Below are 27,512 nucleotides of genomic sequence, written 5' to 3' on the forward strand. Positions count from 1 at the left end.
AGAAGGCGAGACATTTCAGTGTGTGCACTCTTGTTGTATTTTGTGTAGTTCTGTGTTATATTTTGGGTGTTCTGTGGTATTCTGTGGTGTTCTGTGGGTTTCTGTGGTAAAAAGACGCTCCAATACTCCAAGGCACGGAGGCAAATATCCCACATAAGAAGAAGGCACTGGCTACGGTTACATGGAGATGTAGCAAAAATAAAATAATTATTGTTACATTGGAGACTAAATGCTGGAATGCAGGGTTGGGTAAGGAACCGATTAATTACGAATGTAACAATAATTGGTTACATTGTGTTATTGTTACATCGTCATCAATGCACTGCAGTGTACGATGGGACTAGAAATATGTATCAAAATAAAATTTGAAGACTTTTATTTGATATTTACAATATTGCAGACAATTTTTTTTTAAATTTTATTTACAATGACAGTTTCTACAAATCCAGTGGTAGGTCAATGATATTTGGTATGCAGTTGTATTAGCATTGGCACATCTCATTACCATGGAGATTATTTGGCCCCGCCCCCTCAGTCAAGGTCTATTGACTTTGAAACTTTTCATAGTTTACATGTATTAGTTTGTGATTAGGTCAATTTATGGGGAATCACTAGTGGTAGGACAATGATATTTGGTATGCAGTTGTATAAGCATTGGCATATCTCATTTCCATGGAGATTATTTGGCTCCTCCCCCTTAGTCATGGTCTATAGGCTTTAAAAATTTTGCTAAGCTAACATGTATTAGTTTGTGATTAGGTCAGTTCAAGGGGAACCATTAGTGGTAGGCCAATGTTAATTGGTGTTCAGTTGTATAAGCATTAGCACATCTCATCTCCACGGAGAATATTTGGCCCCGCCCCCTCAGTCATGGTCTATTGACTTTGAAACTTTTGCTTAGTTTGCATGTATTAGTTTGTGATTAGATCAGTTTAAGATGAACTACCAATGTTATGTCAATGAAATTTGGTATGCAAATGTATTGGCATTCGCAAGTATCGTTTCCATGGAGATTATATAGCCCCCACCCTAATCATGGTTCATTGACTTTGAAACTTTTACATAGTTTACAAGTTATTAATGTTTGTGTTTAGGTTTGTTTAAAGGGAACGACTTATACTAAGTCAATGGTATTTGGTATGCAGTTGTATTAGCATTGGCACATCTCATTCCATGGAGATTGTTTAATAGCCATGTACCTTCAGTCATGGTTCATCGACTTTGAATACTTGCATAACTTACCTGTTAAAGTATTGCTATTTTAATTTCAACATTTGCTTGCATTATCAAAATTACAAAAAGGCTAGACATATCTCTGTGATAACAGTTTATTCTTCGTTCTTGAAGATATTGATTTGATATTTGGTATAAGTTTTATCATGACAAGTTATAGGTCAACTTCGAATTTTGTTCAAGTCTGATGATTTAGTCCAGAGTTATCATGGTCCATATATAATGTTAGAGTACTACATTTTGTATGTTAAACCATATTTCTGTATAAAGGGAGATAACTCATTTTTAGTTCCCTACTGACGAAGTCGAAGGGGAATTTAGGTTTGCACTCCCTCCGCCTGTCCGTCTGTAAGTCTGTCCATCTGTCCGTCTGTCCATCCGTCAGTCCTGCAAATCAGCTTTCCACACTTTTTTCTTTGTTCTTGAAGATATTGATTTGATATTTGGTATATAGTTTTATCATGACAAGTTATAGATCAAGTTCGAATTTTGTTCTGGTCTGATGATTTAGTCCAGAGTTATGGACCATAACTCTGGACCATATCTAATGTTTAAGGAATTTGTTAAACCATATTTCTGTACAAAGGGAGATAACTCATTTTTTAAAAGACATTCTTTGTTAAATTATTTGAAGAATTTTTTGACAGGTTTGTTTGTTATTTAGTATAAACTAATTTTCTGAATGCTATATATATAAAAAAAAATTATGAAGAGAAATCTTATAATTAGATAATAATCTATTTTTATTAATGTATATATTTCAATACATTACATTGTGTAGATAAAAGTTGTTGACATTTTATTGACAAGTTACAAATCTATATTTGTGACAAATGAAAGAAAAAATATTTGGAACTATTAATTATATTTGATTATAATTTGAAAATAGATACAGTATACACTGTATTACATCATATCTAATTTTAGAGAACTATTAATCATATCTAATGTTTTTTTCATCATGCTTATTAGACATTGTTAGATATTGATTGATAATTGGTATATAGTTTTATCATTACAAGTTACAGATCAAGTTCAAATTTTTGTTTCAGTCTAATAATTTTGTGCAGGTTTATGGTCCTTAGACTTGAAAAATTCACTCATATAATCAGTTTTCCACACTGTTTTTAGTCATGCTTGAAGATATTGACATGATATTTACTTTTTGTTTACACCATGACAAGTTATAGAACAAGTTAGCATTTTGTTCCAGTATAATGAATTTTTACCCAGTAGGGGACTATGTAGTGCCATGCAATACTCTCAGAATGCTTGTTTAAAATACATTCTTTGGTAAATTGTTTGAGTTTTGTGTGATTTTGTATAAACTAATTTTCTGAATGCTATATTTATATATATTTTTTTTTATGAAGTGAAATCCTTTAATCAGATAATAATCTATTTTTATTCAGGTATATATTTCATTACATTACATTGTGTATAGATAAAAGTTGTTGACATTAGGACATTGCATCTGTCATCTATGTATTAGTTATTTTCTCCAAAAAGACCAACTAAGTTCTGGATAATATTGATATTTGTGGTGTTGTCCGTTCAGATTCAGATTTTTCTTCTTATGCTGGATATTTGCCTCCGTGCTTTGGAGCTGATATATATATGCATAAAATATTGCAACTGCTGGGTCCTTATATTAGTTTGTGACAAATGAAAGAAAAAATATTTGGAACTATTAAATATATTTGTTTATAATTTGAAAATAGATATACATTGTATTACATCATGTCTAATTTAAGAGAACTATTAATCATATCTAACAGTCAGGGGACTTGCTTAAATGAGTGATTTTCTACATGAATTAATTCAAGCTAATAAAAGAATGTTTGTTCTGGTTGCATGTGGCATTGTTCATAAAAAATAGGGTTAGTCGGTGGTACTTTTTTCGACGCTTTTACAGTTAGTGCTTGTTAAACCAGATGATTTTAGGATACCTAATTATATGCTTAACTAAAGAAGAGCTTTTTTTAAAGTCGTTACTCGTTACTTGGGATATATATACATGATGTATTGGCAGAAGAATAGCTTTTTTACCCTTCACACAAAAACTAATAAATTTCACAAGAGACCAAGTGACACAGAAAGAAACAGCTATAGGTCACTGTACAGCCTTCAACAATCAGCAAAGCCCATAGCTGTAAATTCAGAAATTATTGCATGCATTTATTTTTACGATTTTGTCATTTAAAACAAAAATGCGATTTAAATTTTTTGCGAAATTGAGAAAAGTCCTGTTTTATTCATATAAACACTTTCAAAATGCTAGTTTAAATTATTTCAATTTTAACCCTATGGCACTTTCACAAAAATAAAAACATCACAATAATATCTGAATTTACATACTAATAGATTAAAGATAATGTTTGTGTCACTGTACAAATGATAAAAGTAACATACACATGATACAGTTACATATGATACTCCTTTTTTTATAGGAATTAACTGAGATGTACAGTGTGTGAAAACTTTTTTCTTGGAACTAGCCACATTGGTGAGCAGTTTTTCATTTCAACTCACCAAATTAAAATCCCACTTGCCAGCTTGGTGAGTTTTTAAAATTTTGAACTCACCATCTTATTCATACCTTAATGCAATGTTATAAACATTTTTAGAAATAGCTTTATTCTTGTTTTCGTAAAATTATATCAAATGTCAGCTTGTCTGGCAAAAATTAGAAAGCAGTCAAGCATTTTTACCAAATAAATGAAAAAAATACACTTTTTTTTGTTTCAACCTGTCCAATATTCATGATGTTATTTAATACACTTTGAATTCTTGCATTTGTCCATTCATGCCATATTTTTGATATGATACACATAGAGTTCTTGAAATCTTTTTTCTCTGGTGGTCCTTGTGGAAAATAAATTATTTCTACTACAAAATACTAAAATTGTCCCAGACCATTACAAATTTTGTTGGTCAAATGAAAATAACTTAAATCCCTAGGATTTATCACCTTTTGAGAACTCTGTACACATGATACATATACATGTAAAAATTATCATTGATTATCAAAATGATACAGAAATAAAGCCAAAATTAAATATCTATTTGATCAAATTGTTAATTAACTAGAACATGATCATAATCTGAATGATATTTTGTGTTCTTCTTGTATTTCATGTAACATGCTATAGACTAACATGATAAATAATGATTTATCACAATTTAATTTTGAATAGGTGCTGAAACATGGAAGACAGCTTTACCATTCCTAGTCACGTAGATGACCTGACAAAATGTATGTATGAACTACAGCAGGAAGGGACATTCTGTGATGCAGGCCTCGAGTGCAAAGATGGGGTCATATTTGTTCATAAACTTGTTCTAATGGCATGTAAAAGTCCATATTTAAGGAATCAATTGGCGTCTGAAAATCAAGGTACAAGAGTTTATGTCAGTCTTAAGAATTATTCATTAAAAACAGTATGCTGTTTGGTGCAGACCCTTTATACAGGACAGTTAAATATTTCCCAGGAGAATAAAGTAAATTTTAGACTTTTGTGTCAGACAATAGGGCTTAACAAAATAAAATCTGCTGCTGAAAATTTTATTCAGCAAGATCAAAATATTTATGAGGTCCAAAACATAAACCCATTTTGTGCTGTTCAAGTTGCAGAGGAAATAATAGAATCACCGGATAAGATTACAGCACTGGTGGCATCTGTCAATCATGGACCAGATGACAACTTTGTTGACAGTACAAACACTGTTGATAATGTAGAGGATCTCAACTATGACAACAGTGATGTAAAAGTTGGTGGTGATATGGTTAAAAGGAGTCAAGATTTGGAAGGAGAAAGGGATGCCGACAAATCTTTGGATCTGCCCAAAGTAAGAAAAACCAGAAGCAACAAGAGAAGAAAAATGTTCCACAATGAAATCACACAAGCAAAAGACAATGCCACCTCATCTAATGTCTCTGAAATATTGGCCATTGCAAAACAATTATCTGAAATAGATAAAGCCCAGCCATCTAAACCTGCTTCTTCTTGTCTAGATCAAACTAAATCCAGTTTATGTTCTCTATGTACAAAAAAAATTGTCAGTGAAGAGGAAAATGTTACAGATCCAAGCAAGACAGTTTGTACAGAATGTATGGTTTTATTTAGTGGAGAAACCAATGATGACCAAGAGGTGGGAACTGAACCAGACCAAACACAAAGTTACAACAGTGAAGATTGTGGAGAAGACGGCAAAAAGGTATTAGTAATGATAATTTAAACTTATTCTTATACAATTTTTATATGACCGAAAAAATTTGCGTTTTTGTAATGCTGTCATGTTGTCATGGGTGTCGTCGTCCGAAGACTCATTTGGTTTCCGTACAATAACTTAAGTTTAACATGTTTAAGTGAATGGATCTCTATGAAATTTTACCATAATTTTCCATATGGAAACAGGAAGGTTGGGATTGATTAGGGGGTTATGGCACCAACAGTTTAGGAATGAGGGGCCAAAAACAAGCATTTTTGTAGTTTCTGGACAATAACTTGTGTGTTATAAGTGTATGGATCTTTCTGAAATTGATTTATACAAGGTTCCATATCACAAAGGGAAGGCTAGGATTGACTTTGGGGGTAATTGCACCAAATAATCAGGAATTAGGGCAAAAACATGCCACATTTTGCCATAAAAGGAGCACTATGGACCCAGTCCTCAAACTGTAACAGGCATCAAAATAGTGCTACATGTGTATAATATGTATAATCATGATGATAATTTATAGCAATATGTGCAAGACCAACTTATCAGTCATTTTTATTTTCACCAAACATCTCTCAGATTGTTTAGAAGCATTATAGCTATAGAGGAAGTATTGACTGCTTACAGAATATGGTTATCTTGTTATCCGTTTATCAGATGCATCAGGAATTGTCATACAAAACTGGTTGTAACGTGGTCACATCTTTTTGGCAGTACAGTACTTGCAAACCTTAGGCGTTACTGTTTGACGTGAATGATCGGTGACAGATGTTTGACTGGTCAATGACTGATCGGTGATCGATGACCCATAGATTCCGTCAGATACGTCAAATTAGCTATGTGAGAGTTACCGTGACAACGGTCAGCAATCGATCAGTAAAGTAGTTATATGCACGGATTGGACAGATACGTATATAATTAAAATTCTTATGTAAAACGAACTCCACAGTAATTACATTCGATAAACACGGACCTCTACAAAGACACCTTTACTCCTTAATTTGTAATCAACTTGGTCGCAATAACACATAAAAAAGATATATAAATTACTGTTCACGCATTAACCAATGTATGTATTACTTCATATTCTCTTATTTTGATAGAGAATGCAATCATTTCTTTATTGTTAGGACTGCCATTGGATTCTTGTACTTTTTGTAGTTCAGGATTAATTGTTTTTCATAAAATTAAAAAAATATCAGAGAAAATATACTAAAATGTTGTTTGCAATGTATAAAATTACTAATTTTTCTTCTTTTGATAAAAAATATTGCAATGTTATTTGTAACTAGTTATTTCTTAGGCCTCAAGATAAGTTTGTTATAAGAATTTTAATAATGTAAGTAGAAAAATACTTTTGTTTGTGTTGAATACATATACAATAATTTCTTTGATTTGATAGAGATTATGAACCACCATTTGATTTCAGTACTTTTTGTACATCAGGATTGGTTGTTTTTCAAAAATTATGTTGAATTTCAGGGAAAAGATACTAAATTTTTGTTCGTGTTGCTTAAAAATGAAAATATTTCTTCTTTTTTATCAGAAATAATGGAAGGTCAATTGCAATCAGTCATTATAAATGCCTTTAGATATGTAATTTTGTATAAAATGTGAATGGTTCAAGGATAAATATGCATTAACTTTTGTTTTTGTTGAATAAGAATGCAATCATTTCTTTATTTTAATGGAAATTATTGACTGCAATTGGATTTTGTACCTTTTTGTAGTTCAAGATTGGTTGCTTTTCATAAAATTAAAAGAATATCAGAGAAAATATACTAAAATGTTGTTCGCATTGTTTAAAATTACCAATTTTTCTTTTTATGATAAAAAAAATGCAATGTTATTTGTAACTATTTATTTCAAAGGCCTCGAGATAATTTTTTTATAAGAATTTTAATAATATAAGAAGAATAATACTTAAACTTTTGTTTGTGTTGAATACATATACAATAAATACTTTATTTTGATAGAAATTATGAACCGCCATTTGATTTCAGTACTTTTTGTACATTAGGATTGGTTGTTTTTCATAAAATATGCTGAATTTCAGGGAAAAGATACTAAATTTCTGTTGGCATTGCTTTAAAATGCAAATATTACTTCTTTTATATCAGACATTATGCAACGTCAATTGCAATCAGTCATTATAAATGCCTTTAGATAAGTAATTTTGTATAAATTTTGAATAATTGAAGGATAAATATGCATTAACTTTTGTTTTTGTTGAAAAAAAATGCTATCATTTCTTTATTTTAATGGAAATTATTGACTGCCATTGGATTTTTGTACTTTTTGTAGTTCAGAATTGATTGTTTTTCATAAAATTGAAAGAATATCAGAGAAAATATACTAAAATATTGTTCGCATTGTTTAAAATTACCAATTTTTCTTTTTATGATAAAAAAAAATGCAATGTTTTTGAAACTAGTTACTTAAAAGGCATCAAGATAATTTTTTTTTATGAGAATTTTAAATAAATAAGGCTTAAACATTTGCTTGTGTTGAATATGAATGCAATAATTTCTTTATTTTGATAGAAATTATGAACCGCCATTTGATTTCAGTACTTTTTATACATAAGGATTGGTTGTTTGTCATAAAATATGCTGAATTTCAGGGAAAAGAAACTAAATTTTTGTTGTTTTGCATAAAAATACAAATATTTCTTCTTTTTTATCAAAAATAATGGAATGTCAATTGCAATCAGTCATTATATTTGCCTTTAGATAAGTAATTTTGTATAAAATGTGAATAATTGAAGGATAAATATGCATAAACTTTTGTTTTTGTTGAATAAGAATGCAATCATTTCTTTATTTTTATGGAAATTATTGACCGCCATTGGAATTTGTACTTTTTGAAGTTCAGGATTGGTTGTTTTTCATAAAATTGAAAGAATATCAGAGAAAATATACTAAAATGTTGTTAGCATTGTTTAAAATTACCTATTTTCTTTTTATGATAAAAAAAATGCAATGTTATTTGTAACTAGTTATTTCAAAGGCCTCAAGATACATGTAAGTTTTTATAAGAATTTTAATAATGTAAGGAGAATAATACTTAAAATTTGTTTGTGTTGAATACATATACAATAATTTCTTTATTATGATAGAAATCATGAACCACTATTTGATTTCTGTACTTTTTGTACATCAGGATTGGTTGTTTTTCATAAATTATGCTGAATTTCAGGAAAAGATCCTAATTTTTTGTTCGTGTTGCTTAAAAATGCAATTATTTCTTCTTTTATATCAGAAATAATGCAATGTCAATTGCAATCAGTTATTATAAATGCCTTTAGCATGTTTAGATAAGTAATTTTGTATAAAATGCGAATAATGTAGGGAAAAAATACTTACTTTTGTTTGTGTTAAATATGAATGCAATAATTTCTTTATTTTGATGAAAATTATGAATCTCCATTTGATTCCAGTACTTTTTGTACATCAGGATTGGTTGTTTTTCAAAAATTATGATGAATTTCAGGGAAAAGATACTGAATTTTTTGTTTGTCTTGCTAAAAATGCAAATAGTTCTTCTTTTTTATCAGAAATAATGGAACGTCAATTGCAATCAGTCATTGTAAATGCCTTTAGATAAGTAATTTTGTATAAAATGTGAATAATTGAAGGATAAATATGCATAAACTTTTGTTTTTTGTGATAAGGAATGCAATCATTTCTTTATTTTAATGGAAATTATTGACTGCCATTGGATTTTGTACTTTTTGTAGTTCAGGATTGGTTGTTTTTCATAAGATTTAAAGAATATCAGAGAAAATATACTAAAATGTTGTTAGCATTGTTTAAAATTACCAATTTTTCTTTTTTTGATAAAAAAAAATGCAATGTTATTGTAACTAGTTATTTCAAAGGCCTCAAGATAATTTATTTTTTTAAGAATTTTAAAAATGTAAGGATAATACTTAAACTTGAATACACATACAATAATTTCCTTATTATGATAGAAATCACGAACCGCCATTTGATTTCAGTACTTTTTGTACATTGGTTGGTTGGATTGGTTGTTTTTCATAAATAATGCTGAATTTCTGGGAAAAAATACTAAATTATTGTTCACATTGCTAAAAAATGCAAATATTTCTTCTTTTATATCAGAAATAATGCAATGTCAATTGCAATAATGGGTTGTTTTTCATAAAATTAAATAAATATCAGAGAGAAGATATTAAAAGTCTTTTGCAGTTTTTAAACTCTAACAAGTTACCAATATTTCTTTTTTTTATAAAAAATTCAGCAAATTTTATTTGTAACTAGTTATTTTAAAGGCCTCCAGATAAGTTTTTTATAAGAATTATAAGGATTTAAATACTTAAAAATATTGAAAATAATACACAGAAATTGGCAATAAATGATCTTGTCATTTCATTTTCCAGAGCATTTTCGGAACAAAATCCTAATAGCAATAACAATCGTTTTAGCACTCTTCGTGTATGAAAATATATATAACCCAAATAAAAAACGAAAATCAGCATTCTTTTATAATAATATTTGAAATCAGTTTTATTTGTATATTTCTTTTCTTTTTAAATTCATAAAACTTTGCTGAATAATTACTAAAAAAATGTTGATCTTTTGTACTTGAACGTTTCGTTTTTTCCGTGGCGCCATTTTAATTAAATGAAACGAATCTAAGATTCTGTAATTTGTATTAGTTCATCATGTGACGTAGTAGAGTTCAATCCATCAGAAAGGTCTATCGTTCCGATCCGTCAGATCCTTCCGATCAGTCAAATATTTTTACTATAAGTCTGACGGATTGGTCACGTGAGTTTGATGCGAACTTGACTGATCGGTGACTGATCAATGACTGCTGACTGATCGCTAAAATAGTAACGCCTAAGGTTGCAAGTACTGTAGTTGAAATTGAATTATTTTTTATTACTGCCATAATCATGATGTGAATTTTTGAAATATTTTCATAATTTTGAATTTAACACTAAACATTTTTGCTAAACATGCTAAATGAAAAAAGATTTAGCATGTTTAGTGTAGTATCTCCACATATGATTTCAGTTGGAGTTGTTTCCCTTTACTGAGATGTACATTTGAACATATTTGAATCTTGTGTACAAATGTACCATGTGTACATGTACATGCAAGTCAAATAATTAAAAAAATCTTTACAAAATCATACATGTCATTTGCATGTAGTGATGACTGCTCAAACAAATAAATGATTGTCAGAAAAACTTGTTATGCCCACGCCTTAGCGGAGGTGGCATTAAGTTTTACCCTTGTCCGTCTGTATGTACGTACGTCCCAAAGTTGGTTCCCGTTCTCTAACTTAAGTTTGCCTCAACCAAATGTTATGAAACTTATATACAATGTTTATTACCACTTAATACAGCTCAAGTTTGAATTTTGGTGGCGTCCCTTCTACCTTTCTAGAGTTATGCCCTTTGCAAATGGACAAATTGATGAATTTTTCGTTTCTGTTCTCTAAATTAAGTAATTTTTAGAATTTGAGTTATCTTCCTTTGTCCATGATTATAGTTTAATCAACTACAATCAATGCTTTATACAACGCAGTTTAATTTTGCCTTCCACTGATAAATTAAAGCAACTTTTATCCTTCATTTCTAAAAATATTTTAAAGTCTTCTTTGAAAATTTGGGTTATCTTTCTTTGTCCAGAATGGTAGTTGAATCAACTACAACCAATGCTTTATACAATGCAATATTCAATTTTACTTCCTACTGATAAATCGAAGCAGTATTTACCATTCAGTGCTTACAAGCACTTTGATTACCGTTCTAGAGTTATGCCCTTTACAAATGAAAAAATTGCTGAATTGTTCTTTCCTTTCTCTAACTTGAGTTTGTCTCAACTAAATATAATGAAATGTATATATAATGCTTTTTACCACAAAACTCAGTCTTAAGTTAAATTTTTGGAAGCTTCACTTTTCGGTTCTTGAGTTATGTCCCTTTAAAGCGTTATATGCTAGCGGGGCATCATCTGTGTCCCTATGGACACATTCCCCATTTATTGTTTAAAAGTGTAATGTCAACATTGTCAGTAAATGTATATATAACAAGGTGAACATGAGTTTTGTTGATTTACAAAATTAAAGTTCAAGCTTTTTCACATTTTGACAATGACTGGCCTCTCCTATATTCATATTGCTTTAAATAGTTTAACGTATCACACTGGAATCAGTTTTAATTGAAATAAACAAATCCATGATAATATACAATTGTTGACTTTTGATGAGGTTGATACAATGATTTATCAACCCAGGCCAGTGAAATGATATCCACCGAGGCCATATCTCTGCTGTTGATAAATTATTGTATCTACTGAAATCAAAAGTCAACTTGTTTTATTATAAGACTTTTTATTGTTCTTTAAGTTTCTAGAATTTGCCCAAGATACTGTTAAAACTGCTGCCTGTTTTTATACAATTTTTTTTATACAATATATATATATATATATATATATATATATCATTTATATCATGTGCTTTTGCAGTTGCTCATTTTCATAAATCGAAATTTTCAATAATGTTTACTAAACAAAGTTCATTGTACATGTACATCAAAAACAAGATAAGAAAAAATACACCAAAAACAAGAGGAAAACAGAAAAAATGAGAATTTACTTGATGTCATAAACCCACCTCATTGACCATTATGACCATGCCTTGGAAAATCTATATTTGGATACACTGACGCTGTTCCAAATCTTATATTAACCTAGCTCTAATGATTTTTGCCGCGGTGAATATAACGTTTTATCAAAAAGAGTTTCCAATGCTTTTAACCAATGAGAAAAAAGAACATTTATAGTCATATAATAAAGAACTTAATTGTCCTAAATAAACGGAAATGGAAAAAAACCAGTAGGTTATTGTAACAAAAAGAAGTTATCAGTCTTTCACCATGTTCACAGGAAATATATAAACTGTAAACATTATAATTTTACAGAAGGAAATCTTAAAACTAAGATTTAATAAAAGTTGTCATGGTTATTGGAATTTTTCATATGAAATGCAACTGAATGATTATCATGTTTATTCCTTTTAATTAATACATAATTTATCTGTATGTAATATATACAACATGTACATGTATCTTTTCATTGTTAATTTGTTAATTTGTTATTCTTGTTCAACAAAAGTCAATGACCATTTTGAACAAATTCAATCAAAACAAATAGTAGATTTATAAAAAACAAGTCTAACGCCAATTAAATGCTTCCCTGAGCACAGCCTGATACCACCCCAGAGTCAAACCCTGAACAGTTTGGTCACATTTGGACACTATATTCAAGCTGATATTAAACAGTTTATAAACACCAATCCGTTAATCATTTATCTGTGTTAATGCATCATATATTGCCTCTTTGCTTTTAGAGACCATGTTTGAAAAATACAATAAGGACCCTTATGAAACTGAATTGTTTGCCGCAAACTTGCAGCAGACTTGCCGCAAGCTTGCGGCAAACAAAAAGTTTGCAGGAACACAGAAAATTGTGTTTGCAGATGTTTGCCGCTAGCTGCAAACTTCCGGCAAACATTGCAGCTTTTTGCTGCAAGCTTGCGGCAAGTTTGCAGAAACATCAATGTTTGCCGTAAGATTGCCAGAAAGTTAGGATAATTAAGAATGTTTGCCGCAAGATTGCAGAAAACTTTGACCATTTTATATGTTTGCCACAAAATTGCAGAAAACTTTGACCATTCTATATGTTTGCCAGAACATTGCAAGAACTACACAATATTAACTGGGCATGCCTAGTTGGCACTTCCTGGAAGCTAACAATTTGAAATTGTGACTAGGTCATGTTGATTGTGTTTGGAAAATGCATTTCACATATAAGAGATCAAGGAGGCATTTTGGTTCAATGATAAAGGATTTATATCAATATGTAATTTTGTAAGTACAAATAATTCATAGAACAGCATGTTTTGATAAAATAATTAATGTCACATCATACATAATTAAGTAAGCAACTATATATATATGTGTGTGTTTGAAAATCTTTAGCTACATGTATTAAAAGTTTGAATTTTGTAATTGATGTACTGTACCATGTTTATTAAAATTAAGTTCAATTTTGTAATGCAATTATTACCTAGCTTTATACCCGATACACACTTAAGATTTATTCTTTTTTCATTTCTTAATTACAGGTATATGATGTCATTTGAGAATGACCCCTGTCCCCTTTGTTTGCAAGAATTCTTTCAATGACTGTTTGTATACAGGCAGGAATTCTTTTAAAAATGTTGCTGTGTAATTTGAAAGAGCTAAATTGAATGTGTCTACACACATGACATTAATATATGTGTAGTTCCTGCAAGTTTGCCGCAAGTTTGCAACAAACATTTGCCGCAAGCTTGCAGCAAACAATTGCCGCAAGCTTGCAGCAAACAATTGCCGCAAGCTTGCCGCAAATCTAATTTGCATAATTTTGTTTGCAGCAAGCTTGCCGCAACCTTCATTTGCATGGTAAAATGGTTGCGGCAAGTTTGCAGCAAATGTTTGCCGCAAGCTTGCGGCAATGTTTGCTGCAAACTTGCGGCAAATGTTTGCCACAGGGCTTATTTTTCGGTAAGGGGAAGGCGCAATTTGATTTTGATTTGGGAGGATGAAAAGACGTTGATCTGAGATTAAAAGTTTCGTTTGAACTTCTTGCTTTGTTTACATATTCATTTGCATCATACGTTTTTCAAGGGTAAGATTTGTTTTCATTTTTTCCAGGCCAGAATAAATCCTTTCTGAAATCTTCCATGCCTCCCAAGAAAAGTAAGATTTTGCTAAATATTCATGATATTTATAAAAATGTCTTGATTTTAAAAGCAGGTCAATACCTATCAAATACAAATTATCTTTCAAAAATAGAAAATCACTTTCTCAAATTTATTTATGCACCCGCCTAAACAGAGGGGGCATTAAGTTCTACACTTGACCATCTCAACGTCCTGAAATTGGTCTCCGTTCTAATTGCACATTTTTTTGTTTCCGTTCCCTAACTCAAGTTTGCATTAACCAAATATTATGAAACTTATGAACAATGCTTGGTATATAAAACTCAGATTAAGTACGAATTTCGGTAGCGTAACTTTTAATGTTTTTATACGACCGCAAAAAATTTTTGCGGTCGTATATTGGTATGACGTTGGCGTCGTCGTCGTCGTCGTCGTCCGAAGACACATTGGTTTTCGCACTCTAACTTTAGTTTAAGTGAATGGATCTCTTTGAAATTTTACCATAAGGTTCAATACCACAAAAGGAAGGTGGGGATTGATTTTGGGGGTTATGGTACAGTTAAGGAATTAGGGGCCAAAAATAAGCATTTTCTAGTTTCCAGACAATAACTGTGGAACGGTGTATGGATCTCTCTGAAATTATACTACAAGTTTCCATACCACAAAGGGATGGTTAGGATTTGCTTTGGGGGGGTTATGGCTCAAACCGTTTAGGAATTAGGGGCAAAAAAGGGGGAAAAACAAGGTTGTCCTGGTTAATGGACAAATACTTTAGTACAAAATATAATTTAAAGCAGTGTAAGGGAGATAAATCAAATACATCATTGAAATTATCTCCCTTACACTGCTTTTAAATTATGTATAAAGTAATGGTTAATGAACAATTAAGATAATTTAAAACAGTGTAAGGGAGGTAATCCAAATACAACGTTTTGGTTACTTCCCTTACACTGCTTTTAAATTATGTTTTAAGAAATGCATATTTATAAAGGAAGACCAGTAAAAATATCTGCAAATGTTGCATCTTTTTTTTTTTACAAAAAAATCCATATGAAAGATTTGACACTATATTTTAAATTCTATTATAAAATAGATTAAGTTGGCACTATGGTAAATTTAAATGGGTAATTATGGTTGCAAACTCCATTGGAAATTTGATTGAGATTATGACCATATCTTGAGGGAAAGAATTTTTTGGGGGAAAAAAGGGGGGGGGGGGGGGTCATTTTTTTCTCATTTCAGATTTCAGAAATAAAAAAGAATTATTCTTCAAATATTTTTTTTTTTCAAATTTCAAATATTGAAAAATTTCAAGAAGTAATCTTTAATTGCACAGTATGGCACATTAGATTTGTAAAATCTTTGACCACATTTATTTATTTGTTATGCCGAATCTAACCGTGTATTTAGATTTTTAATTTTGAATCCAGTTTTCAAATTGGACATTAAGGTCTCAAAGGGTCCAAAATTAAACTTTGTTTGATTTTAACAAAAATTGAATATATGGGGTTCTTTGATATGCTGAATCTAAACATGTATTTAGATTTTAGATTTTTGGCCCAGTTTTCAAGTTGGTCCAAATTGGGGTCCAAAATTAAACTTTGTTTGATTTCAACAAAAATTGAATATATGGGGTTCTTTGATATGCTGAATCTAACCATGTATTTAGATTTTTTATTTGTGGACCCCGCTATCAAATTGGTTCATATTGAGGTCAAAAGGGTCCAAAATTAAACTTCATTTGATTTCATCAAAAATTGAATTATTGGAGTTCTTTGATATGCCAAATCTAACCTTGTATTTAGATTTTTAATTTTGGGTCCTGTTTTTTAAATTTGTCTACATTAAGGTCCAAAGGGTCCAAAATTAAACTTAGTTTGATTTTAACAAAAATTGAATTCTTGGGGTTCTTTGATATGCTGAATCTAAACATGTGTTTAGATTTTTTATTATGGGCCCAGTTTTCAAGTTGGTCCAAGTTGGGGTCCAAAATTAAACTTTGTTTGATTTCAACAAAAATTGAATATATGGGGTTTTTTGATATGCTGAATCTAACCATGTATTTTGATTTTGGACATTGGACCATAATAGGTAAATTAAAAAAATTCAAGTTCTTAGGCCACATTCTTTCTGTGTCAGAAACCTATGCTGTGTCAAATATTTAATCACAATCCAAATTCAGAGCTGTATCAAGCTTGAATGTTGTGTCCATACTTGCCCCAACTGTTCAGGGTTCGACCTCTGCGGTCGTATCAAGCTGCGCCCAGCGAAGCATTTTATTGAGTTATGTCCCTATGTAACGTCATATGCAAGCAGGGGCATCCTCTGTGGGGATGGACAAATTCCTTTTTTACTTTTGATAAAGTTCCAGTTGATTCCCTTTTTTCCACTTTTAGAAATAAGTTTTACCAATAAGTGAAGACACCTGTTATATAAACATACTGCCATTGGATGAAGGTGTTTGGATAGATTAACACATGAATTATCACAATTTTTCACCAAGGGCCTTATGAATGCCTTTTTATTCACGTGTGCACTATGTTGTAAGAATGACAATTGTGAAAAGATAAAGCGGTCAATTAAGATAGTTGACTAATGACTTTAATTGGGCGTATATCCTAACAATGCAATAACCGTTTTAATAATTCATAAGTTATTTAAATTGAAAAACATCACTAAAATTTAAGATCTGCAAGAATAAATTGAATTTATAAAATGTTAAATGAAAAACAAAGAGTTTCAATCTGATTATAGGATAGTGTTGATTTGGAAGAGGAATGCTTAAAGAAGACTTGTGAAGAAGGATCACCACTTCCAGACCTCATTTCCTTAGATGAAGGTGACGGAGGTCCTTTACCATGGTTACAAGAACAGATAGACAACGGTGAACGTGAAAACAATAAAATATCTGACAGAAAGCTTAGAAATAAGAGCCAATCAGATAAAGGAAAGATAGAAACAGGTGAGACCAATCAAGAAAAGTTGTGGCATTGTAAAAAATGTGAATTTTCAACAGGTGATAAGAAGGAACAAGAGAGACACAGAAAGCATCACTCTTACCTCAAAAGAAAGCTCAGGATGTCTAAACTATGTAAATCTCAAAAATATGTCTGTGATGAATGTGGAAATGAATATAAATCAGAAGTCGGTTTGCAAAGCCATAAAAAATTCATGCATCCGGACAAGCCATTATTGTTATGTATGCTTAGAGGGTGTAAAGCACGTTTTGTGGAAGAATCTGCCTTACAAAAACATTTGTTATGGCACAAATCACATGGTGTCCTGAAATGTAGAAAATGTGGACAGGTATTTGTACTTAAGGGTGCACTGAAAAGACACGAGGGTTATTGTTTCAAAAGATTAATGTTTCGATGTGACATTTGTAATAAAGTGTATAAAGCCCAAAAAAATCTTTCAGAACATATGAGTAAAATGCATTGTGAGGGGGGTAAAGGATTAAATGACTGGGAATCTTCAAAGTTTACCAGAAATATCAACAGTATGACTTCTGCAGTTGATCAGAATAAAGGAGCAAGTTTAACAGTCGAGAAAACAAGTTTAGAAACTACAATGCAAGAGTTTAATGCTGAGGAATTTGTAGAAGGGATGAATTCAATTTTACTCGGTCACCAAAATGAAAAAAAATCAATACAGACACAAGACGTTTACTGTTGTATACATTGTGAATTCTCAACAGAAGATAAGACACAGTATACTAAGCATAGAAAACACCATGCTTACCTTATTCGCAAGCAAAAGATTACAGAACTCCAATCATATACTTGTGATAAGTGTGAAACAGAGCATAAAACTACACTTGACTTGAAAGTTCATATGGAAAAGGTACATTCTATGGTATATGAATGCCTAGAGAAAGGTTGTTTTAAATATTTTTCGGATCAACATAAGTTAAATGAACATTTTTTAGAGCATGAAACACAGATACATATTTGTAGATATTGTGGGGCGTCCTTCAGGACCATACAAGGACTGAGTAGACATGAGCTCACTACTCATTCGGGTCAATTTTATAAATGCAAGGTTAAATCCTGCACTAGGGTATTTAAGTATAAACAGCAATTAGAAAAACACATATTAAATCATAAAAATAGAGGTTTTTTGGAATGCAAGAAATGTAACAAGAAATTTATTATTAAAAGTGTACTAAAACGTCATGAAGACTCATGCATAAGGAATATGACAACAAAGGAACCAACGCAGTGTCACTTATGCGGAAAACAGTTTGGGAGCAAATCAGGAGTGTTAAAGCACATGAGAAAACATAATGATGGAATGTTTGATTGCTTTTGTGGAAAAACATTTGACAGTGTTAAAAATCTTAATCAGCATAAAAAATGTCATAATGATCCTATGCTTAAACCATTTTGTGAAAAAGAGATGGCAGAGGAGAGTGAAGATAGTACCGATTCAGATCCAGATGGTATGGAAGATAGCACATCTTAAAGTTCAAGTGCAATGTATAATTCGAAAAGTACTAAAGAAAAGCAAACTGTATTTGAATAATGGAAATGAAAAGTTTGTTATAGAAAATGTTAATATCGCAGATTGTCACAATTTAACATCGATTGTGATGGTGGAATGGCAACAGAAAATGATGAAAAGAAATGAGTAAGATGTGAGAAAGGAATATGACATGGCGTTTGGTGATAAAGGTGATGAGTTGATATTGAAGAATAAACAAAATGATGGTGACATGCTTAACATTGGCATTGAATGAATTTATCTCTGATGTTGTAAAATGAAGATATTAGTGACTATATGTAGTGACATTGATTAGTTTGACGAATATATAGACACACAAAACAAACAAAGAATAAAAAAAGTGTGAATTTTAGTTAAAATGTATTAACATTTTTTCTAGAGCATGCGACTTAAATATGGCGCAGAAAGCTCAACATAGGGAGAGTGATCTGGCGGCGGCAGCCACGTCGGTGTTAACAAACCTCTTCAAAGCTTAATAATTTCCGAAGGTAGAAAACCTGGATCTTTCATATATGAATATAGATGCCTTATGTTATAAAGTTTCCTTTGGTCATATGATCATTGTTCTTGATCTCATTTTCATGGTTCAGTGACTACTTATAAAAAAAGTATTCTTTATTTCTCTCTTATTATGAGTAATATAACTATTTGGTATGTGAGTACCTTGCAAAGTCCTCATTCTCGTCAGACAGTTTTCACCTGACCTCGACATCTATATATCAGATAGTATAGGCGATAGGTCTACTATATTTGATGTAAGGGATTATTGTAGGTTGAACCTGGTATCATCTTCATTTTCATGGTTCAGTAGTTAAAGTTTAGTTTTTATGTTTTGTTCTGTTTTTCTAATACTGTATGCAATAGGTCAAATATATTAAGTGTATGAAAATACACGATGTACATGTCAGTCTGGCATGTTATATTTTATCGTGACCTTATGTTTACAGTTCTTAGTATTTGGTCTGTTTTTCTAACACTATAAGCATTTTAGGACATCTATATTTGGTGTATAAAATGACTGTAAGGTTTATATTGTTCGGCTATTAACATCTGACCATGACCTCATTTTTTAGCTCACCGGGGACGGAAGGGCCCCATGTGAGCTTATGCCATCACTTGGCGTCCGTCGTTGTCCTTCGTCTGTCGTCGTCGTCTGTCGTCGTAAACTATTTGAAAAATCTTCTCCTCTGAAACTACTGGGCCAAATACCTTCAAACTAAATGTTCCTTAGGGTATCTAGTTTATAAATTGTATCCGAAGTTTTGATCCATCGACAAACATGGCCGCCATGGCTAAAAATAGAACATAAGGGTCAAATGCAGTTTTTGGCTTATATCTCAAAAACTAAATCTTTTAGAGCAAATGTGACATGTGGTAAAATTGTTTAATTGGTCAAGATCTATCGGCCCAGAAATTATCAGACGAATCGAGCAACCCATTGTTGGGTTGCTGCCACCGAATTGGTAGTTTTAGCAAAATTTTGCAGTTTTTTGTTATTATTTTGAATATTATTATAGATATATATATAAACTGTAAGCAGCAATAATGTTCAGCAAAGTAAGATCTACAAAAAAGTTAATCTGACCAAAATTGTCAATTGACCCCTTAAGAAGTTATTGCCCTTTAAAGACAATTTTACACAATTTGTTCATCAAGTTTGCTAACATTTAAAAATCTTCTCCTCTGAAATACAGGTGAGCGATTCAGGCTCTTGAGAGCCTCTTGTTATGGTTTATTGGTCAATCTTAAGTTTTCCTGGTTGACTTTGTTTCTAATAAACTAACTGCAATAGGTTTACTATATTTAAAACATGTAATGTTTGTTGGGTGTACATGTCCGAGCGTTAAGGTTCTTCTGACCTTGGCCTCATTTGTATGGATCATTGATCAATGTTAAGGTTGAACTTTCCTGGTTGAGTTTGTTCTTAGATGTGCAATAGGTCGACTACATTTAAAGCATATTTGATGTATCGAATGATTTTAAGGTGTACTTGTATTTGTCAGTCAGAGCTCAGACATAAATAAGTCTAAATCTGTTTTTGACTCATGGAGGTCTAAATTTGTAGATTCAAAGATTTGTCTCCCTTTAATTTAAGACAATTTACGCCTTCAATAATTCGATAAGTGTTGAGCAAAAAATATTTGACCTAAATTAAAAAGTTGCAAATATTGACTCCTACAAGTCGATAAGTTAACAAAATTGGTCAACTTCAAAACCCAAGGATATTTATATACAGGTCCTGCATCTATATAAAATTATAACAATATTGAAAGACAATGCTTTCTCTTTTAAAGAAAATTATGCATGAGAGACTAAAAAAATGGAAATAATAATCATTTACTTTACAAAGCAACCATCTATAGCCACACTAAAGGAGGAAAATAATCTTATGTTATGTAAAAAATGTTCAATTAGATAATTAGATATAGATAGCTCATGTCCTTGTGAACTTTCAGACAGGTTTATAATGGAATAGGTGGTGCACTTTGGGAAGCAAATAAAATCAAGTCTTTTCATAAACATAAAAAGACTTAAACAAGTCTGTCATTTTCTGACTTAAATAAGTCTGAAAATTAAAACACATTTGTATGCATTTTTTTACTCCTATGAGTCAAAAACAAAAGAAACATCTTGTTTATGTCTGAGCTTTGACTGTGTAGTTTATCTGACCTTGACATCATTTTTTGTGACCAATTAAAGTTTAAATGACAGTTGAAGTAAAGCTTCATATTTAGGACTGTCAATTTAATATCAATGGTTCGTAATGACGGCGAAACATTTCAGCGTGTGCACTATTGTATTTTTATATGACCGCAAAAAAATTTGCGGTTGTATATTGGTATTACGACGTGTCCGCTTGGTCAGAAGACTTTAGTAAATGTAAATAGAAATCTATGAAATTCAAATACAAGGTTTATAACCACAAAAGGAAGGTTTGGATTGATTTTGGGGATTATGGTCCTAATAGTTTCGGAATTAGGGGCCAAAAGGGTTTTCTGGTTAATGGACAATTAGAAAAAAAGTACAAATTATATGTTTGGATTATCTCCCTTACACTTCTTTTAAATTGTGTATAAAGAAATGTTGTGTTGTCTTCAGGTGATTAATTGTCAATGTATTTTTAGAAGTTACTATTTTAGAAAAATGCTGATTAAGGAATATTAATTTTAGCCATGGGTAAATGGGTAATTATGGTTGCAAACCATTTGAAATTTGAATTGAGATTATGACCAATAATGGAAGAAGGAGGGGGGTGTAAAAAGGATTTTTTTTTTTGGGGGGGGGGCATTTTTTTTCATTTCAGAAATATTAAGAAAATTTCTTCAAATATATTTTATTTGGGGTGGGGGTACTTTTTTTATTCTTTTTTTTTGGGGGGGGGGGGGGGCAATTTGCAACAGCATAGTGTATTGAACAAATTCAAAAATTGAATACAAAATTCTAAACAAATAACCAATTCTAAGTTCTATGAATACAGTTATTCTGTGTCAGAAACCTATTATGTGTCAAATTTTTAATTACAATCCAGATTCAGACCGGTATCAAGCGCGAATATTGCGTCCATTTTTGCCCCAAATATTCAGGGTTGGACCTCTGCGGTCGTATCCAGCTGCGCTCGGCGAAGCAATTTATTCAAATTTTGATTTGAAAAATATTTAGCCACCAAAAGTTCATTGAAAGTGTAAATATTATTTCAGGAAAAGAAAATTATTCTAATTAATGAATAGATGGCAATTAAGTCTGATTTTTTTCATACATGTTCACGATGCTATTTGTCAAACCATCGCTTTCATGTAGCCATTGTCTGAAAAACATGATAAAATGAGACATTAAAGTATGAAATTTATTTCTTCTTTCTTCCGTTTTTTTTTTGTTTTTTTTAGTACACAATGGCACATCCTTTTATAGATTTTGTATACATTGACTCGTAGCATTTGTCATTAATATGCCATCATTACATATAAGCATTCCAGCTCTTAAGGTAGCACAATACAAAAGTAACTAAATTTTATCAAAATTTCATTTTCAGCTGTTTTTGTTACTTCTTAATATTCCAAAACCACAGAAGAAAAATTTATTTATATATCTTGCACTGTTAATGAGATTTGATGATAATTAGTTTTATAAACAAATGCACGTGTCTGACTGATACAAGATAAGAACATGTGGGCAGTACTATGTGGTTAATCAATAGGATCATTTGATAGCTTTATGACCACTGACCAGCTATAAAAATGACAGTTATGAAAAAGAGGTGGATAAGGGATTTATGGAAAAATGAAGAAAGTGAATTCCAAATAAAAACACATTTCTGTATTGGAACTGCCAGGAGAAAAAACAAAACAATAATTTGGAGATATAGAGGGAATCAAAATATAAATATACAGATATTAAACAAATGTAATTGTACAACAATTAATGTTTCTGATGTGTAAACTAAAATTTCGTAAGGAGAATATTTAGATATGAATTCTTTTTAAAAGAAAATACAAATTAAATATTTCATTTTCAAACTGCAAAAATGAAAAATATCTACTTTGTGTAAAACACCATTTTGTCATTGTAAACAATTATAATTCTAGAAATCCCCCATAAAGATCCTCTAGACTGAACAACTGATCATTTTGTGTCCACATGCATAACCTATTTTTTGTAACAATGAAAAAAACTAAATATATTATTTTATGTACTAAATGAATAAAATCCATATTGAAAAAAGTAAATGCAATGCGTAATTAAACTTCTGAGATCATTCATAGTAAAGATTTATCATGGTGGGAGGAGTTTTGACCATATCAGTAGCATTCGACTTACAGCAAGGTCAATAATGATATAACATCTCCCGCCAGATCTGATTTCTGATGCATAGGGTGTTTGCATTTTCTTTGTATATTTATAATTGCTGAAATGGCATGCTTTCTTACTGGTCAAAACCTAATTGATTTATGATTAAAGGCCAATCCTGAAGTATCCCCATGGTACATGTGTAACTTATATTGAAGTTAATGGGGTAAAAGTAGGAAAATCCTTATTTATTAAATTGTGACACATTCATTTTTGTCATGAATGTAGTTTTAAATGAATTTAGCTCCTAGATGGGTGCCTATATGCCTGATTTTCACACAGTCATGTTGTTCCTTGACCAGTTATCTTCAAAAGGGTGTCTCAGATTTCCAAAAACATCAATAGAACAAATTTTATACCCAATTAAATTGAGTGATCTCTTATGAATTGAGGTTGCAAACGTCATTGAAGGTTTGTGAGAGGTTGAAATACAATAGGAAAAATCTGAGACACCCTTTTGGAAGACTAACTGTGTTATACAAGAATCTATAAAATATTTTGGGATGCTATGAATAACAAAGAAACTAATTTCATTCAAGTGTGGACATCACAATATAGCAACTAATTACATAATAATTAATTATGTAATTATTATGTCATAATGAAATTATCACCATTTGAAAGATTAATCTTTCTTCTTTCTTTTGGCACCTCATTTATAAAATTTAAAGCTGGATGAACGAAATTACATCAGTTTAAAGTTGTCTGATTGGGGGTGAACAAATCTTTGTATTCTGCTACCTTAAATATACAGCAGTATATATATATATAGTGAAAATTCTTACAAATTATATCAAAAAGTGTTATAATAGAAAAAAATGTTCTCCGTATCTGCCTGTTGTTATGTTGAATGGTTATATCACATGTCTGTCATACATCAAAGACCATCTATATTTATAAACTTAAAAAATCCTACTTGAGATACTTTGGTATGAGGTCGTATTAATTAGCAAATTGGATATTACTGTTAATAATTTATTCTTATTTAAACATGTCTGACAACAATTATATATGTTATCATGGGGAATCTTGTTCCTGTGTTAACTTATTTATATTGTTAAAATTGATCTCTATAAAATTTTACCATAAGGTTCAATACCACAAAAGGAAGGTTGGGATTGATTTTAGGGGTTATGGTACAAACAGTTAAGGAATTAGGGGCCAAAAATAAGCATTTTTGTAAGTTCCAGACATTATAGTATGTCTTTCTATGTTGTGATGTTACACTATTGTTTCATAAAAAGGGTGAAGGTTTGGTACCATTTAAACGTTTAAACCCGCTGCATTTGTTTGCACCTGTCCTAAGTCAGGAATCTGATGTTCAGTAGTTGTCGTTCGTTGATGTGGTTCATAAGTGTTTCTCGTTTCTCGTTTTTTGTCTCGCCTGCGACGAAAGTCGCAGAAAGTGAGACATAGGTATTACTATCCGGCGGCGGCGGGGGCGACGGCGGCGTAAACTATTTGTATAAAGCTTTATATTTCAGAAGGTAGAAGACCTGGATGCTTCATACTTTGTATGCAGATACCTTATGTTACGAACTTTCCGTCTGTCATATGTCCAATGTCCTTGACCTTATTTTCATGGTTCAGCGACTGCTTGAAAAAAAAGTTTAGTTTTTTTGTTATGTAAATTTCTCACTTATTATGAGTAATAGGATAACTATATTTGGTATATGGGTTCCTTGCAACGTCTACATGTCCATCAGACAGGGTTCACCTGACCTTAGCCTCATTTCATGGATCAGTGATCAAGGTTAAAGTTACGTGATTAGGTCCGTTTCTCAGATACTACAAGCAGTAGGTCAGCTATATGTGGTGTATGGAATGATTATAAGGGATACATGTCAGTCTGGCAGGTTTTAATCTGACCTTGACCTCATTTTCACGGTTCATTGGTCAATGTTAAGTTTTTGTGTTTTGGTCTGTTTTTCTAATACTATTAGCCATTGGTCAACTATATTTGGTGTATGGAATGATTGTAAGGTGTACATGTCTGTCTGGCAGGTGTCATTTGTCCTTGACCTATTTTCATGATTCATTGGTCAATGTTAAGTTTTTATACGACCGCAAAAAAATTTTTGTGGTCGTATATTGGTATGACGTTGACGTCGTCGTCGTCGTCGTCATTGTCGTCGTCGTCTGGCGTCGTCCGGCGTCGTCCGAAGACACATTGGTTTTTGCACTCTAACTTTAGTTTAAGTGAATGGATCTCTATGAAATTGTACCACAAGGTTCAATACCACAAAAGGAAGGTTGGGATTGATTTTGGGGGTTATGGTACCAACAGTAAAGGAATTAGGGGCCAAAAAGGGGCCAAAAATAAGCATTTTTGTAACTTCCAGACATAATTTGTGTGTAAATGTATGGATCTCTCTGACATTGTACCACAAGGTTCCATATCACAAAAGGAATGCTGGGATTGATTTTGGGGGTAATTGCCTCAAAATTTTAGGAATTAGGGGCCAAAAAAGGGGCAAAAAACGAGCATTTTTCTAGTTTCATGACAATAACTTGTGTGTAAGTGTATGGATCTTTCTGAAATTGTACTACAAGGTTCCATATCACAAAGGGAAAGCTGGAATTGAGTTTGGGGGTAATTGCCGAAACGTTTAGGAATTGGGGGCCAAAAAGGGGCCAAAAATAGGCATTTTTCTAGTTTCCAGACAATAACTTGTGTTCAAGTGTATGGATCTCTCTGAAATTGTACTGCAAGGTACCATACCACAAAGGGAAGGCTGGGATTGCTGGGATTGATGTTGGGGGCAATTGCCTCAATATTTTAGGAATTAGGGGCCAAAAAGGGGAAAAAAAAAAGCATTTTTCTAGTTTCAGGACAATAACTTGTGTGTAAGTGTATGGATCTTTCTGAAATTGTACTACAAGGTTCCATACCACAAAGGGAAAGCTGGGTTTGAGTTTGGGGGTAATTGCCCTAAATGTTTAGGAATTTGGGGCCAAAAAGGGGCCAAAAAACACATTTTTCTAGTTTCCAGACAATAACTTGTGTTCAAGTGTATGGATCTCTCTGAAATTGTACTGCAAGGTACCATACCACAAAGGGAAGGCTGGGATTGAGTTTGGGGGTGATGAATCATAAGGGGGTTCAAAAAAAATTTGGGGGGGGGGGATTTTTTTTTTTCATTTTTTTTTCTTTTTTTCCTTTTTTTTTCTTTTAAAATTTTCCATTTTAAGTTGGTTATTTCTGATTTATATTTAAAAGCAAATAATAATGATATGGTAGGAGATACACACCAAACAGGATGTGTAAATTATTATATAATAAGTATTGTGCAATAGCAAGAAATTTTCAATTGCACAGTATTGCATAATAGCAAGAAATCTTCAATTGCACAGTATTGCGCAAAAGCAAGAAATCTTCAATTGCACAGTATTGCGCAATAGCAAGAAATATCCAATAGCACAATATTGCGCAATAGCAAGAAATTGTCAATTGTACAGTATTGCGCAATAGCAAGAAATATTTATGGGGCCCTTTATAGCTTGCTGTTCGGTGTGAGCCAAGGCTCCGTGTTGAAGACCGTACTTTGACCTATAATGGTTTACTTTTATAAATTTTGACTTGGATGGAGAGTTGTCCCCATTGGCACTTATACCACATCTTCTTATATCTAATAACTTGTGTGTTAGTGTATGGATCTCTCTGACATTGGAATACAAGGTTCCATATCACAAAGGGAATGCTGGGATTGATTTTGGGGGTAATTGCCCAAAACGTTTAGGAATTTGGGGCCAAAAAGGGGCCAAAAAACAAGCATTTTTCTAGTTTCCAGACAATAACTTGTGTTCAGGTGTATAGATCTCTCTGAAATTGTACTGCAAGGTTCCATACCACAAGGGGAAGGCTGGGATTGAGTTTGGGGGTGATGAATCATAAGGGGGTGCAAAAAATTGGGGGGGGGGGGAGTTTCCCCTTTTTTTCCTTTTTTTCACCCTTTTTAGCTCACCGGGGC

General features: G+C 31.7%; 1 protein-coding gene across 4 annotated transcripts in view; it reads left to right on the forward strand.

The window, feature by feature from the left end:
- The window catches only part of LOC127712216 (zinc finger protein 33A-like), an 81,665-nt gene that overhangs the window by 4,656 nt on the left and 49,497 nt on the right, over positions 1-27,512 (forward strand). The window contains exons 2-4 of one of the 4 annotated variants that reach the window (XR_007986994.1): positions 3,684-3,792; positions 4,431-5,451; positions 16,948-20,932. The exons of 1 other annotated variant lie outside the window; for it this stretch is intronic. Coding sequence is in view for 2 of the 3 variants with exons in the window: in XM_052218526.1 (XP_052074486.1) it covers positions 4,441-5,451 (1,011 nt within the window). In the remaining variant the exon portion in view is untranslated. The remainder of the gene's footprint in view (positions 1-3,683; positions 3,793-4,430; positions 5,452-16,947; positions 20,933-27,512) is intronic. 2 more of the 4 variants (XM_052218526.1, XM_052218527.1) reach the window with 2 other exon arrangements.

The sequence above is a fragment of the Mytilus californianus genome, unplaced genomic scaffold, assembly GCF_021869535.1.
Source record: "Mytilus californianus isolate M0D057914Y unplaced genomic scaffold, xbMytCali1.0.p SCAF_8, whole genome shotgun sequence".
Classification (NCBI taxonomy): Eukaryota; Metazoa; Mollusca; class Bivalvia; order Mytilida; family Mytilidae; genus Mytilus; species Mytilus californianus.